Source organism: Tympanuchus pallidicinctus, unplaced genomic scaffold (genome assembly GCF_026119805.1).
Source record: "Tympanuchus pallidicinctus isolate F22 unplaced genomic scaffold, pur_lepc_1.0 scaffold32, whole genome shotgun sequence".
In the NCBI taxonomy this organism is placed as follows: domain Eukaryota; kingdom Metazoa; phylum Chordata; class Aves; order Galliformes; family Phasianidae; genus Tympanuchus; species Tympanuchus pallidicinctus.
In genome coordinates this window covers 3,485,388-3,500,583 of record NW_026294750.1, presented here as the reverse complement: position 1 = coordinate 3,500,583, position 15,196 = coordinate 3,485,388, and the positions used below count along the sequence as shown (strand labels likewise).

Genomic DNA, 15,196 nt, shown 5'->3' with positions numbered 1-15,196 from the left:
TAATCAAGTAATTAACTAACCCTCTGACGAGCACCTCCTGCTGCTAACATGTGGGTGTGTGAGAGCAGAGTGGTGCGTGAGTGTGGCTGCTCCCCAGTGATGTGGAGTCAGTCTGAAGGGATGAGTTCCTTCCTGTTGATTTATTACTATTATTAATTTTAATTTCTCTTGAGGGGCCTGGTCACGAGCTTTTCCTGATTGAGTTCCAAAAACAGTCTCTGCTCTCTCTCTCCCCTGTATCTTCCCAGTCCTTTTCTTTGTATCAGAGCTCAGAGATTTCCCAAATAGCTCGTTTGGCTAATGAAGCATTTGGGCCAGCAGGAAAGGACCCCAAGAGCCTGCTCCTGCCCCAGGGTGGGCATTCCCCAATTCTCTATTTGCCCAAATAGATTGTGTCAAACCCACCCATCCCACCCCACGTCCTAATCCCATAACCTCCACCTCTGCTACTGCTGCTTTCGAGACCATCTCATCCCACGCTGTCTTCACTGATCCACATCTAGAGTAATGATTCCATTTATTAATGGAAACTATTCCATTAATAATTTTTTTTTTCTCTCACAAAGAGACCTTCGCTGTGTGTATTTGTAGGGAGCTGTCTTGTCTATCCCCTGGTTGTTTCCCATTAAACGTTCCTGTCCCATCCCAATGTCTTCAGCTCTGCTCCATCCCCACACAGCTCCATCCTTCCAGGCCCAGCAGCTCCCAGTAAGAGTGGGAACCTACGTGATGCTGCCAGAGCTCTGGCATCCTCCATCCCATGGGGATCTCCGTGGCTCAGCTGTCTCATGTACCCTTCTTGTGCCCATTTGTCACTACTGTCCTTCACTAAGTGTTCTGTCCATCAGTGTTTCCATGTCTCATCTGATTCCAGCCCCATGCTGGAAGTAGGGTGAGCAGGGTTGGCGCTGCCCTGTTAGGGATCTGGGCTCTCCTGGTGCCCCATCCCCATGGTTCTGTTTCCTCGGCCCATCCTTTTTCTTCTTTCTTCTCCCTGCCTGCCAAACATCCTCTCTCCACTACGTCTTCTTACCTTAAAAGTGACTTTAAGCCCTTCTCTAGTTTTCAGGTATATTTCTGGGTGAATCCTGTTGCTGAACCCTGAACCCTTCCGATGCTGCAGAGAAGGAGAATTTAAAAGTGCTCTGTTTTTGTTTTTTTTTTTTTCTTCTTGATTTTCTTTCCTGCTGATCTCAGCCCGAGGGGTTACAGAAACAACACCCAGCTTCATGTACCCATACGGGACCTCCAGCAGCCAGATGGTGCTCCGAGGGGTGGACCTGTTGCTGGAGTGCATTGCATCAGGAGTGTACGTACCATGATGGGAGTGGGTGGTCACCAGCAGCCCCCATGAGGTGCTCTCATAGCTTTAATGCTGAACTGCTGGTGAAAATACCAGCAATGAATGGAGCACGCCATTCATTTTGTATTAACTGCTATTAACAATATTCCTGTAACTTACTGAAAGGGTAGGAGCATGAAAGCAGACAGGAGAGCTGAGTTCTGCAGCACTGCTCAGAGCAAGAGGTATCTTCAGATACTTGCTGTCCAAAGATGATGCCCCATCAATTTGTCCTTACAGGGAGTTACAGATCTCTCGGGTGGCCCTTTAGCACACTGTATGAAGTGCAGGTGAGGATGTTTGTAGTACAAGCAGAATTGTCCTGGGCATGGGGTGGGACTTTGGCAGCACTTCCCGGGCACAAGGTAGGACAAAAATCCCACTCCTCACCATCTGGTGATGTCCAGGTCCTAGTGGAGGGGCTGTGGTAGGTAAAAGAGTGGCCCGGAGGTCTTTCTCCTTGGGTTTAGAAGGTTTTAAGTGCATGATTTGTATTAGGAAAGTTGTCTTGCAAGAGCTTTTATTTCCTTCCCTCTCCTTAGACCAGCACCAGATATCATGTGGTACAAGAAAGGAGGTGAGCTCCCAGTGGGCAAAACCAAGCTGGAAAACTTTAACAAGGCCCTTCGTATCTCCAACGTCTCGGAGGAAGACTCTGGGGAGTATTTCTGCCTGGCATCCAACAAGATGGGCAGCATCCGCCACACGATCTCGGTGAGAGTGAAGGGTACGTCACTTTTACTTCACCATCTCCTTCACTTTCACAGCCAGAAATTGAGAGGGGAGCTTGGGATCCTCTGGAGGCCATCTGCTCCAGTTTGCTCTGTGTGTAACTGTTCCATCTGTGTGTCTTAAAGCTGCCCCTTATTGGCTGGATGAGCCACAGAATCTCATTTTGGCCCCTGGTGAGGATGGCAGGTTGGTGTGTCGAGCCAATGGGAACCCCAAGCCTTCAATCCAGTGGTTGGTGAATGGAGAGCCCATTGAAGGTGAGCCAGGAAGATCTGCACCTCCTATATGAAAACATAGCCAAGGGTCTCGTGGCTGACCATGGGAGCCAGAGCTGCCACTGGGGCACTGGCTTGGCTGCGTCATGGCCAGCTGAGCCGTGTCTCTGGAGGCCCATCGCATGCCACTGTCTCTTTATCTGGGCTGAGATGTGAAGATGAGTAAAAAAATGCAGCATCTTGTGAGCTTTAATTTAAAATTTAATGAAAAGCGTCCTTTCTGTCTTCCTTATTTCGAAGGTTCTCCACCCAACCCAAGCAGAGAGGTGGCTGGAGATACCATTGTGTTTCGAGACACGCAGATCGGCAGCAGCGCTGTGTACCAGTGCAATGCTTCCAACGAGCACGGCTACCTCCTTGCCAATGCCTTTGTCAGTGTCCTGGGTAGGTGCCTGTGTGGACAGGTGAGCCCTAGTGCACATGGATGAGGAAGGAAACTCTCTCAAAAGGAGTGACCATCAGAATCCAGCAGCGTGTCAGCTCATGAAATGCTTTTCCATGCAGAATGATGGTTAATGCTTCCATTCTTGTGGAAGATAAATGCCCTGTACTCAAGTTTCCTTGCAAGTTATCCCTATATTCTCTGTGCTGTCAGCTACTCTGAGAATGATGTATGTGGGTAGGTGGCCTCTGCAATGGGGCTTCGGGATAAAAGTTGGTAGCCATATATCAGCCAGCACTGTTGGAGCACCTCTGTTTCACAGAGTGAGGTTGGAAAGGGGATGGAAAAGCTCTATTAAGTCTTGAAAAGCTCAGTGTAGAGCCGTAGAGTCATAGATTTGTTAAGACTGGAAAAGACCACTAAGAGCATCGAGTCCACTCATTCAATAGCTGTCATCTTTGATGCTTTGCAGATGTGCCACCACGGATACTGGCCCCTCGCAACCAGCTCATCAAAGTCATCCAGTACAACAGGACCCGGCTGGACTGCCCCTTCTTTGGCTCACCCATCCCCACCCTGCGATGGTAAGGAGTGTAGCACATCCCCTGCCCACCCATGGGGCTGGGAAGGCGGTTTCCTGCTCTTTCTTCCCTTACAACAGTACTTTGTATGGCTGTGAGGTTTAAGAATGGCCAGGGGAACACGCTGGATGGAGGGAACTACAAAGCACATGAGAACGGGAGCTTGGAGATGAGCATGGCTCGGAAGGAGGATCAGGGCATCTACACCTGTGTTGCCACCAACATCCTGGGCAAAGCTGAGGCCCAGGTTCGCCTGGAAGTCAAAGGTAGGAATGCAATGAACTCAAGAGCAAAAGATGCTCTTGGATCACATGAATCTCGCGGCTTGAGCTGTGAGCACTGCAAAAAGAAACACAAAAGATGCATCGGGAATAACTGAAATATATTCAGAATCTTTTTTTTTTTCCCCTCCATTGAGCAAATTTTTTGCTGAGACAGAGAAGTTGGTATTTTTTCAGCATGAATTAGTGGTTTGTTAAAGTAGTTTGTTTGCAAGCATCTGTATCAGAGGTGGTTAGAGGCGAGCAGCCGTCATGCATGCTTGTCCTACCGAGTGACACCACTCTTAAGCTCTGATCGAGTTCCAAGCTGACATGCTGATACTTCCTTTGGGGTGCTTTGCAGACCCCACCAGGATTGTGAGAGGCCCCGAAGATCAGGTGGTGAAGAGGGGCTCCATGCCTCGCCTGCACTGCCGCGTGAAGCACGACCCAACGTTGAAGCTGACGGTCACCTGGCTGAAGGACGACGCTCCTCTCTACATTGGGAACAGGTCTGTGATGAACGCTTCCATCTGTCTTCTCACCAGGATCTTTATTCCCCCACTGCAAAGTGTTTCAGGAGGCACCAGGGATAATAAGGACAAACACTGAGTTCCCATCTGGGCGACGACGACTGTTCTTGATACTTGTAATGTTATTAGCTGAGGATAATAGTGAGGCTGCCTAGCAGTTAAAATTGACTTACCAGTAAATCAAGACATCGACCTTAGGCTTTATTTACAGATATTTTAGGACATCTTGATAAAAACAGGCAGGTTAATAACAAGCTCCTCCAAAGTTAATGTTTATCTGTGCCAGTGGTGTAGCTGTAATTTCCTTTCCACATCCCGAATCACTTCTTGTGAAATAATGAGATGTCATCACAGGACATGAGCTGGTCAGAGGTGAGCCTGCTTTCCCAAAAGTGTGACTCTTCCAGATAAATACCAGAGCAAATTCACTGGTTCTTTAGAAAATGAGGTTTCCAAGAGTAACTCAATGCATCCCCAGTTGATAAAATCTTCAGGCCAGAGATGTACTCCTCTTCTCTTTGGACTCTTTTGTGTATTTTATCAGAGAACAGCTCGTCTTCAATCCTGCTCCTTAATTCTCTTGGGAACAGTGGTGTGATTATTGCTTTCATCCCTTTAAGGATGAAGAAAGAAGACGATGGTCTGACGATATACGGCGTGGCTGAGAAGGATCAGGGTGATTACACCTGCGTGGCCAGCACGGAGCTGGACAAGGACTCAGCTAAAGCCTACCTCACCGTGCTAGGTAAGGCTGTCCTCCCAGTGCACTCAGTGCTTCATCTGCACTGCAGGAGGTTGATTTCACACCGAAAGGTTGATCTGTGGGCACAGGGCTGTCCTCTAAAGCAGAGATGATGCTCAGTTGCTGGCAGAGCAATTATTGGGTTGCTGCAGGACTTGGCAAGGATGTGCAGCCCGATCTCAGCCTCTCTCAGTGCTGTTGAAGGAAACTTGCCTTTGACACAAAAAGAAAAGCAGTTATTACATAGAGCTAAAAATACCCAAATGTGGCCTGCTGAAGCTCACATTTGCAACTGAACTTACTGAATCTCAGGATGCTGTCAACCAGGGGGTGAGTGAACTGCTCGCAGGCCCCCCCCTTTTCAACCCAAAACCCATCCTCCATACCCGTTCACTGCCAGATCTACTCTGAAAACATCCCAAGTCTATCAGTCCCTGCCCTCAACCCCTTCCATTCTTGAGGAGGAACTTTGTTTCTGGCAGTGCCCCAACCCAACGGTGATGCTGGCATAGACCCACACTGCCATACCAGAGCAGGAGTGCAATACAAATCCCATACCCCTAATAATATGACTGGGCTTAATTTATTTCCCTTCCTCTTCCCCTAATAGCTAATTAACTTTCTAATAGAAACATGAAAGAAGGTGTGCGGAGCTGAGGGTCTCTGGGGGAAGGATGTGCTCTCTCTGGTCCCCAGGTGGGATCTGTGACTGTGTGACTTCGTATTTACCAGGTTCTCCTTTCACCACCCAAGCTTAATGACTCAACTAACACTGTTAACATCCAATGTCTTACCTTGCAGCAATCCCTGCTAACCGTTTGAGAGAGTTACCTAAAGGTAATCATCACTAATTCATTCGGTTTATTTTCTTTTGGGTGTTGATTTGGTTTTTTTTTTGCCTTGCCAATAACGCCTACAGAAAATCAAGGTGTAGTGATTGAGCACGCTGGGAGATGGTGCTTCCATGTCCAGCTCAAGTTGTCCTCAAGAACCCATCCAGATGGCCACGAGTAGAAACGTGACATCTCGTTTTTTGACATCTAGACTGGTGACAATTCTAGAGTGCAAGAATCACCCTATCCATAGCTGGAAATGAGCCCTGAGAGTAGAGAAAATAAATCATGTTGAATCCCTTGATTTTTATATGAAAATAAGGTGCTGCTGTTACTGTTGGTGCATGAGGTGGCTCAGTGTGTTGTGACAAGACAGCGGAATTGTGCCCGCAGCGCAATAACCGAGTATGTATTTTCAGTTAGGTTTGGTGTCCTTCCCATTCTATTTGCAATTACTTTCTGAACGGTTGCATGCAGTGTGCTGTAAGATCATATATCCTGCTAAGCCACCATCGTGCTCCCAGCACTAGATAATGTCAGTGCATACAGAGGGCAGCTCAGGTTACGAGGCAAGGCACAATTAATACATGAGCACATTTGTATTTAGTAACAAAACACACTGAGAGCAGAGGGATGTGAGACACGCTGCAAAGCACGTCTCCTCCTGTGGGTCCAGGCCGGGAGAAGGGGTGGGATTGGATGCTGCTGGGATGTTTCAGCCTCATTTATCTCATTATTTGGCCACCAGAGCGACCCGACCGGCCACGGGACCTGGAGCTGTCAGACCTGGCTGAGAGGAGCGTGAAGCTGACGTGGATTCCTGGAGATGACAACAACAGTCCCATCACAGGTCAGTGCCGGCCCCACAGCCACGGATCCTTCGGTCTTCTCCTGTGGGGTGTGGGGAAACCTCCTCATGGTGGGCTCTGATTCCTCCATCCTCCCCTCAGACTACATCGTCCAATTTGAGGAGGACCGATTCCAGCCCGGCACGTGGCACAACCACTCCAGGTATCCTGGGAATGTCAACTCGGCCGTCCTGAGCCTCTCTCCTTACGTCAACTACCAATTTCGGGTGATTGCAGTGAACGACGTGGGCAGCAGCCTGCCCAGCACGCCTTCGGAACGATACCAGACCAGCGGTGCACGTGAGTAGCGGTCATTGCAGCACCTTGGGGTGGATCCCATTGCTGCCATCGCTTTGGGCTGAGTTTTTCCCCTCACTGGGTACAGGAAGGGGGTGAGCTGGTCCATGCAGGTGTTTGCTGGGGGGTGATTTCATAAATTGCACCTCAAGGCTGTGAGGGAGGTCCTGTGGAGCAGCAGGGCTTGAATGGCATGAGTTACCCAGTGGCTCTTCTGGCAGAATCTGTTGAAGGAAGGCTAGTCACACCATACAGAGAAGCTTTCCAAAAGAAATCTTTCATCCTTTCTGACCACAGGAAGCTCTTGGAAAAACAGACTTCCAAATGTAAAGTGGCCACGAGCAAAAGACATTTTGTTCCAAATTTGCTAATTCATTGCCTGCTGCTAAAGCCAGGCAGGAGCCCAGGCTTATGCCAGAATAAAGTGTGCTGCAGTCCACAACCAAGGCTCAGTCTTTGGAGTGTGCCTGGAGCTTTGTGCATTGGACAATGCTTGGGAAAAGTCATATGAGAAGCTCACAGGAAGCTCAGCAGTTTTGCTGCATGTCTCCATTTGACCTTTGTAGATGCAATATCTGCTGGCATCTAGTGTTGGGTTTTGACATTGCTCTTCTTGCTGTGGATGATTCTAAAGGGTCAGACTTGGCTCCTGGGGTTGCTTCACAATGGGTGTCTTTTAAAGATTTAGGACAAGATTTTGGGAGAGAGAAAGGAAAGAAAAAAAAAAAAGTGAAGGATCCTAAATAAGCGACCTGGTTTTCAAGAGTGCTGGAAAGTCTCGTGTTCCATTAACCTGAATGGGAACTTGAAACTTCTGGAAAATCAGGCTATTAACTTCTGTTTTGGAACTAATTTTGACCTGCGCTGTAAATGGGTTTTAACCACAGAAAGGGTCATTTTTTCCAGCACTTTATTTATTTTTTCTCCCCATGTGAATTTCAGGACCTGAAATTAACCCAACGGGAGTTCAAGGAGCAGGGACCCAAAAAAACAACATGGAGATAACCTGGACGGTGAGTTCTTCCTTGACTGTTCTCTGCAATCCAATCTTATCATTATGGTCCCTGATACTAAGATAGAGCTCAGGGTCTCTAGTGCGTGTGATGTATCACACAAAAAATTATCACAAAGGATGAAAGGCAGAAGATACGACTATTAATTGTTAGTGCCAACAAGAAGGCTTGTGATTTAGAAATAGACAAAGAAAAGGTGCTGGATCACAGGTGAAGGTTAGTAGGGATGCTTGCAGAGTGTGGTCCCTTCAGCAAAGACGTGCAGGGCTCTCAGACAGAGCAGCTCTTGGTTTTCTTGGTCGACCAGTAGGTGTCATCCTGCAATAAGCCAAAGCCTGTTGGTAGGCTGGAAACTGAGCGCGGACTGGAAAACGAATAGAATGGAATCATAAGAATTGCTCAGGTTGGAAAGGCCCTTCAAGATCACCAACTCCAACCAGAACCTAACCGTACTACCCGAACTCCATGCAAGTATGGCTTTTGGTTCTGCCTTGGGTTCGGAATGCCAGGATAAGTGTTTTTTGGGGAAAAAAATGTAGATCTTAGAGGTTTACTGATGGAATATGGAAATACGAATCAGCTGCTGAACAGAACTTTTCAGAGCACCAGAGCAGAGAAATCCAGCCGTCTTTCTCTCTCAACTTTCTTTCTCTGCTTTGCTCCATTCAGCCTCTGAACGCAACGCAGGCATATGGGCCCAACCTGCGTTACATCGTGCGATGGAGGCGGAGGGACCCACGTGGGAGTTGGTACAACGAGACAGTGAAGGCGCCACGGCACGTCGTCTGGAACACACCCATCTACGTCCCCTACGAGATCAAAGTGCAGGCAGAGAATGACTTTGGTAGAGCACCAGAGCCTGAGACCTACATCGGCTATTCAGGGGAAGATTGTGAGTATTTTCTTTGACAGAGCTCGTAAGTGTTTCAGAGCTGGAGTCCATCTAATGTCAGTGGGTTGGCATCTGTTCCCTGGGTCGTATTTATAGCGTTGCTCCATTTGGCACAAAAATGCAGTTTCAGGCACTGGGAGAAGGAAGCGGAGTTGTGCTCTGGGCTCTGTCTGCAGATGCCTACGTGACCTGAACCGCTTAGCCTCTCCCTTTTGCTCTGTAAAATATTCAGTGTGGAAGACTTAAGATTTCACCAGGATGAGCTCTGGCTGCATTCCAGCATTTCGTTTCTTTCTCCTGCCATCTGCAGAGCACCAAGTTCATCCCCATCCCTGGAGGCATTGAAGGCCAGGTTGGCTGTGGCTCTGGGCAGCCTGGTCTGGTGGGTGGCAACCCTACCCACAGCAAGGGGGTTGAAACAAGATGGCCTTTAGGGTCAACCCAGGCCATTCTGTGATTCTTTGATTCGTCTTGGATGAAGGGTCTTCCGAGTGGCCAAGAAGGCTCTGGGTCACCCTGGGCTGGGTTCTTGTGCCTCTGACACAGCCTCAGTTATGCCCAGGCTTGGACTGCTGTTTGCAGCACACCGCTGGCTCGACTTATGTCCTTTAAAACTCTCCACTTGCTCATGCAGAAGAGCAGCCAGCTTCTTCAGCTCTCTTTCCCCTTCTTTTTGGACTGCTGGTATCACCTTCTGCCTGTAGTATCCAGGTCTCCCTTCTATGATCCTGTGAGGATAATGCAGCTTGCTGCCAACAACTTTATTTTAAAAGAAATATAAATCATTTCCTCTCAGTGCCTCAAATCAGCAGGGATCCCTGCTGGCTGACTTTGGGGCCACCAAGAGGTAGAAGCACTGCAGAAAAGTACTCATCTTAAAAAGAATACATGCACTGTGGGCCCCTTCCAACTCAGGATATTTTATGATCAGATAAAAAATGTGGAGCATGAAGGTAAGTAATGGAATACTACATACATTGGTGCAGCCATAGTGTCTACTTGACCCAAAGGAGGACAGCCAACGTGTCCAGAACTGGCCCATTGTTGCTCCTCTAAAACTGAATTGAAAGAGGGAGAAACGGCCACAATTTCTCCCCATGAAAAACCTGAGGATGGTCAGGGGACCAGCAGATGGCAGAGCTGGAGCGTGGCTGGGCTGGGCTGGTTGCCTGATATATGCTCTGCTTTGTCCCCAAACACCCAGATCCCAAGGCTGCACCTACGGATGTTAGGATAAGAGTTCTAAACAGCACTGCCATTGCTCTGACATGGACCCGTGTGCACCTGGACACCATCCAGGGACAGCTTAAGGAGTACAGAGTGAGCCAAAGCAAATCTCTTCTCACTGTCTATTAATATGGCTAACCTTCTCACTAGCTGAGCTGGCCCCGCTGATGGAGCCACCTGCAATGGGGATGACAGAAAACTGCTCCAGCCACCCTGACCCTGTGCTGTGGTGCATCCCACAGGCTGAGCTCTGCTCTGGATCAGCACCAGGAGTGAAGCCTTTGGCTGCCCTTCACCACGTCTGGGCAGTTGGTAAATCTCCCTTGGCTCCCTGAGACCTGGGGTGACACAGGGACTGCCCTTAGGCACCAAGGGACCGATTCTAAGGCAGCTCCTGGCCCTAGAGCTGCTTCATACTTCTTCAGATAGGTACAAACAGGCTCAATTTTGTGTCATCCCCAAAGTACCACCATTGTCTTTTAACAGACACCAACCATGCAAAACCTAAACCCAGTACTTGGTACTAACTGGCAACTAGAGGCAGCATAGATCCTGTTTTTTGTTGTTTTTTTTTTAACATCTGATGTTGAAGATTTACTGCTACAGTAAAATACCTGTGTTTATGTGTAGAAGATAAACCCTATTCAAAGCAAACGAAGTCTGAACAGAGCCCCTCTGAGCAGAGTTAAAGACTCTTGATACCAAAAGCATCTGTGCTGCAGACAGCTATAACACTTCAATTCCAATCAGTCACCAAGTGTAAGGAGAGCTCCCTGCTTGCTGCTTTCATTTCTTCTCCCTCTGCTCTGTTCTTCTGGTCTGTTTTCCAAATGAATCTTATTTCTGCATGAAATAAGATTTGCTGTCGGGGCTCTGATTCACAGACTCTCCAAGTTCTGATTTCTCATTGTGGTTGGACATGTCACGCCTTGCCTAACATTAATCTGGGCAGGAAGGGAGAGCTCAGTGCCCAGCAATGAGAGCTGGAGCCAGAAGCAGCTCTTTGCAGCCTAACCTTAATCCTAACCCAGTGCTTCCCCACCTGCCTTGCTGGGAGGTGAAGAGCTCCGCTTTGCTCTTTGCAAAAGGAAAGTTCAGCTGCGCTTTGTTAATGAAAACCAATTGCATTTCAAATGGGAAAAGCTTCATGCCATGCGTGTTTCTTGAAGGCCTATTTCTGGAGAGACAGTAGTTTGCTGAAGAACCTGTGGGTCTCCAAAAAAAGACAGTATGTGAGTTTTCCTGGAGACCGAAACCGGGGCATAGTGTCCCGGCTGTTCCCTTACAGCAACTACAAGCTTGAGATGGTTGTAACCAACGGGAGAGGCGATGGGCCCCGCAGCGAAGTCAAGGAGTTCCCCACACCTGAAGGAGGTACGTGCCTGCCGAGCTGCGATTTCGGGCAGCTCAGGCTCTGCAGAGCCAACCAGGAGGAGCACAGCTCTGCAGCAGAGCTGTGATTTGGCCAACAGCACATAAAGAGGCATTGCTCGGGCTGTGCCGTGCCCTTGGTTTGCTGCCTGACCTCCACGCATCGCCCGCCCTCCCCGCGCTGCGGCGCCGCTCAGTCAAATCCCTGCAAGACCTCAGGACTGAACGAATGTCACCAACCTCCGATTGGGCTGCTCAGCTGGGAGCGCCTCGTTCTGCTCTGCAAAGAGCTCGTGTCAAGGAGGAATGGGAGATTTTAATTTTCTCCTTGTCACGGGAGCTATTTATAGAGGCGCCGATAACTTTTTGTCGGAGCGGCGCTTTCAGCGGCTGCCCATGAATCTTTCTTTAGCACAGATGTTTTTGGCACAGTGCGTTACAGAATTGCAGGGGGAAGAAACAGAGGAGGCTGGAAGCAAATCCTGCCTCAAATAACACAAAATACGATGGGCTCTTCTTTTTCTTCTTCCTGCTGCACGAGAGCACTCTCTCTTTCTCCTGCGCCCTTTCCTTGGATGCTGTCACCATTTTCTGATGTTTTTCACTCACCAGCTTTAGTTCAGCTTGTTTAAAAAGGAGAAGTTCTGTTCCAGGACAGCAGCTTGGTGGGGTGTGCCTTGATTTAGCGCTCACCTAGGGGCTGCAGGCGTGTCGCATTGGGATAATGCTCTTGGCATATGTAAACTATTGATTTTCTTCTTCCTGTTCCACTAAGCTATTTTATTGGCTATATATTGATGCTTGGGAGATGGATATTCTGCCAAACTTCCATTTAAGAGGAAAAAAAAAAGTCATTAATCTCTCAGATCAGTCAACCAAGCTCTTTCCCCACTTAAAGGCACAGCGATTAGGAATAAACCAGGAGAATAATTAAATTCCATAGGTCATAATGCTTTCCTTCCTTTACTAGCTTTGAATAAGCAGCCATAAAAGCAGACATTCCTCAGGGTAAGGACTGCTGTATACCTGCACCGGATTCCCGTTACAGCTCCCCAGACGTTAATAACACAAAGATGCTCTGCAGGAAGAAGTCGTTCTGCTTTTTCTATCATGCCAGCAGATAAATAGATGAGGCATAAACATGGGGCTGGGTGAGAGCAGGGGCAGTAACAAGACTCCAGCAGCAGTAAAATATGCAAACAACATACAAAAAAGGGACACAACTGTGAAAGTGCTCCCTGCGTGGCTGCAGCATCCGTTGTGGGTGCCTGGCTGAGCGTGGTGATGGGGGACAGCAGTCCCCAGTGTGAGGGCATGGTGCATGCTGAGCTGCTCTGCTGCTGGTAACACAGGGCTGGAGCATGATTCCTGGCCTAGATTACTGTTCTGTCAGCATCTGACCTTTAGAGCGTGTTTGTACGTGGTTGAATGTCTTGAGTTTTATCAGGCAGCCTGCGATGTGTACAGTATTGTGAGGTATGTTATCTTGTATGTTTTTTCTTCTTTCCCTTTTCTTCCTGCTCCCATCCTCCTCCCAAGTGCCCAGCTCCCCCAGGTACTTAAGAATCCGACAGCCAAATCTGGAAAGCATCAATTTGGAGTGGGATCACCCAGAACACCCCAATGGAGTCCTCACAGGATACAACCTTAGATACCAAGCCTGTACGTTCCACATCTTATCTTCTTAGTGACAATAGCTAAGTCATTCAGTATTTTCCTTGCTGCTGAGCTGCCTCCTTGCCTAACACCAAAAGCAATCTATAGGGAGTGGGATGCTTCTAACATCAGCTGATGGTACTGAGTCCTGGAGTGCTGCTGGGCACCTGCAGCTCACAGTTGAACACAGAGGGCTGTGGATCCTCAGTAGTTCTCCATCCTCAGCCCCTCGAGGGAAATCAGCTTGACCTCAGGCTCCTGCAGTAAGTGATGCTGCACAGTGTATGGCCCAGTGTGACGTCTGGGGAGCCCCAGGTTTTATCTGAATGCTTGACACTTGTGCTAAGCTTTTCCTTAACCACCTCCACAACCCTGAATGTCCCCAGCAGCATGTTCCCAGACAAGGCATATCTGCCCCCAGCTGCAGGTCCTGCCCTTGGGGACAGGTAACAAGCTGCAGAACCCAAGCTGAAGCCACCACCACCTGCCTTTCCTCCCCAGTTAACGGATCCAAAACGGGCAGAACCCTGGTAGAGAACTTCTCTCCCAACCAGACAAGGTTCACCGTGCAGAGGACAGACCCCATCTCGCGCTATCGATTCTTCCTGCGTGCTCGGACACAGGTGGGAGATGGAGAAGTCATAGTGGAAGAGTCACCAGCACTGCTGAATGAAGGTGAGTGCAGGGCAGCTCCTGGCACTGGGTTGCAGGTGATGATACAAGCGTTGGCCAAGAAGTGCAGGTCAGAGGATCCAATGATCCTCAGCCCAAAGTAACCAGTGTCAGGTAACTGGTGTTTGTCTGCTACCTACTGCAGCAATGGGCAGGCAGTCCTGTGTGCTCTTGCTTGATTACCTTAAATATGTCTCTTTAGGTTTGGATATTAGGAACAGTTTCTTCTCAGGAGGAGTGGTGATACATTGGCACAGCTGCTCAGGGAGGTGGTGGGGTCGCCGTCCCTGGAGGTGTTCAAGAACCGTGGAGATGTGGCACTGAGAGACGTGGTTAGGTGGGCATGGTGGCGGTGAGTTGGGGTTGGATTTGGTGATCCGAGAGGTCTTTCCCAACCTCAGCGAGTCTGTGATTCTTCAGAGCTCAGTGATGCAGCCAGGCGCAATCTCAGCCACCTCTGTAAGAGCCAAATTCAGGGCTGATGATTTCTGCACCGCTGTAAGGAGGTGCACCTCAGTGCCCCTGCCTTGCCACTCTGCAGCCAGCCGCTGACCTCACCCCCACTGCAGAGCCACAGCTCCCAGACTCCTAACGAGATAAAACGCCCCTTGTGAGGCATTCATCACACTAAGTGAAAGTTCAGGAGCCCTGGGGGAACCGGGGAGACAAAAGCCGGCTCTTTCCTTTCTCCAGCATTTGCTAAAAGACCTATGATTTAGTTAGCCCTCAGATTTAATGGAGTTTTTGTCTCCTTTCCTCCATCTCCTCCTCCCCAACTAATGGCTCTGAGTAGGAAAAGCAATTCCTACTGACGACCCAGAGGAAATGAAATGCTTCCTGACACTCTTCAGTGGGCTCCAGCATCACTAATTGATGCGATAGGATCGGAGATGGGGCTGCATATGCTAAAGGAAAAATCAGCAAAGTTGCACATTGGCAAATATGAGAAGGGGGGAAGGTGATGCTTAAAAGAGAAGATTTGCTGAAAAAACAGCTTAGAGCATAGGGATTGGATCGAAGTCATTGGTGCTGATAGTGGTCCAGATTGTATCTTAAGCATTTGCTGGACTGGATTTGTTTCTATATGGTGTCCTTACAGTGACTGTAAGGACAGCATTGCTTAAAAATGCCTGAATGGTGATGGGATATTGCTTAACTGATTTGTATCAGAGAGCAGTGGGTGCAGACTATGCCAGGATGCCAAGGTAAGTGCTGAGGGCTGCAGCCCCTGCAGCATGGAGGGAGGATGGAGCACTGTCATCAGGCATTGGGGAGGGTCAGATCCTCAAGCAAAGTTACAGAAATGAAGCACGGGTTGATTTCAGAACGTGAAACCCTGAGGTAGAGTTCAACATAGGCACGTCCTGATAATGGCAGATGTGTGTGTGCAATTAGCAGCTCTAAGTGAGCTGGGTGTTGCGGTGCTGTTGTGCAGCAGTGTGAAAGGAGAATCTGGAATAAAAGGAGTATAAGAAAGATAAACCCATTGACAGTCAGGGGTTACTTCCTGCTTGCCAGACTCATTCACCTGAGAAATCCA

At 48.8% G+C, this 15,196-nt stretch overlaps 1 protein-coding gene across 1 annotated transcript in view; it reads left to right on the top strand.

Annotated features, from left to right (window-relative positions):
• The window catches only part of NFASC (neurofascin), an 80,302-nt gene that overhangs the window by 40,901 nt on the left and 24,205 nt on the right, over window positions 1-15,196 (top strand). Inside the window, exons 10-26 of the mRNA XM_052698523.1 lie at window positions 1,198-1,309; window positions 1,885-2,069; window positions 2,200-2,331; window positions 2,590-2,733; window positions 3,204-3,315; window positions 3,412-3,578; window positions 3,937-4,084; window positions 4,726-4,850; window positions 5,649-5,684; window positions 6,429-6,530; window positions 6,631-6,828; window positions 7,768-7,838; window positions 8,508-8,730; window positions 9,935-10,050; window positions 11,127-11,331; window positions 12,868-12,990; window positions 13,486-13,659. Of these exons, the coding sequence (XP_052554483.1) occupies window positions 1,198-1,309; window positions 1,885-2,069; window positions 2,200-2,331; window positions 2,590-2,733; window positions 3,204-3,315; window positions 3,412-3,578; window positions 3,937-4,084; window positions 4,726-4,850; window positions 5,649-5,684; window positions 6,429-6,530; window positions 6,631-6,828; window positions 7,768-7,838; window positions 8,508-8,730; window positions 9,935-10,050; window positions 11,127-11,331; window positions 12,868-12,990; window positions 13,486-13,659 (2,373 nt within the window). The remainder of the gene's footprint in view (window positions 1-1,197; window positions 1,310-1,884; window positions 2,070-2,199; window positions 2,332-2,589; window positions 2,734-3,203; window positions 3,316-3,411; window positions 3,579-3,936; window positions 4,085-4,725; window positions 4,851-5,648; window positions 5,685-6,428; window positions 6,531-6,630; window positions 6,829-7,767; window positions 7,839-8,507; window positions 8,731-9,934; window positions 10,051-11,126; window positions 11,332-12,867; window positions 12,991-13,485; window positions 13,660-15,196) is intronic.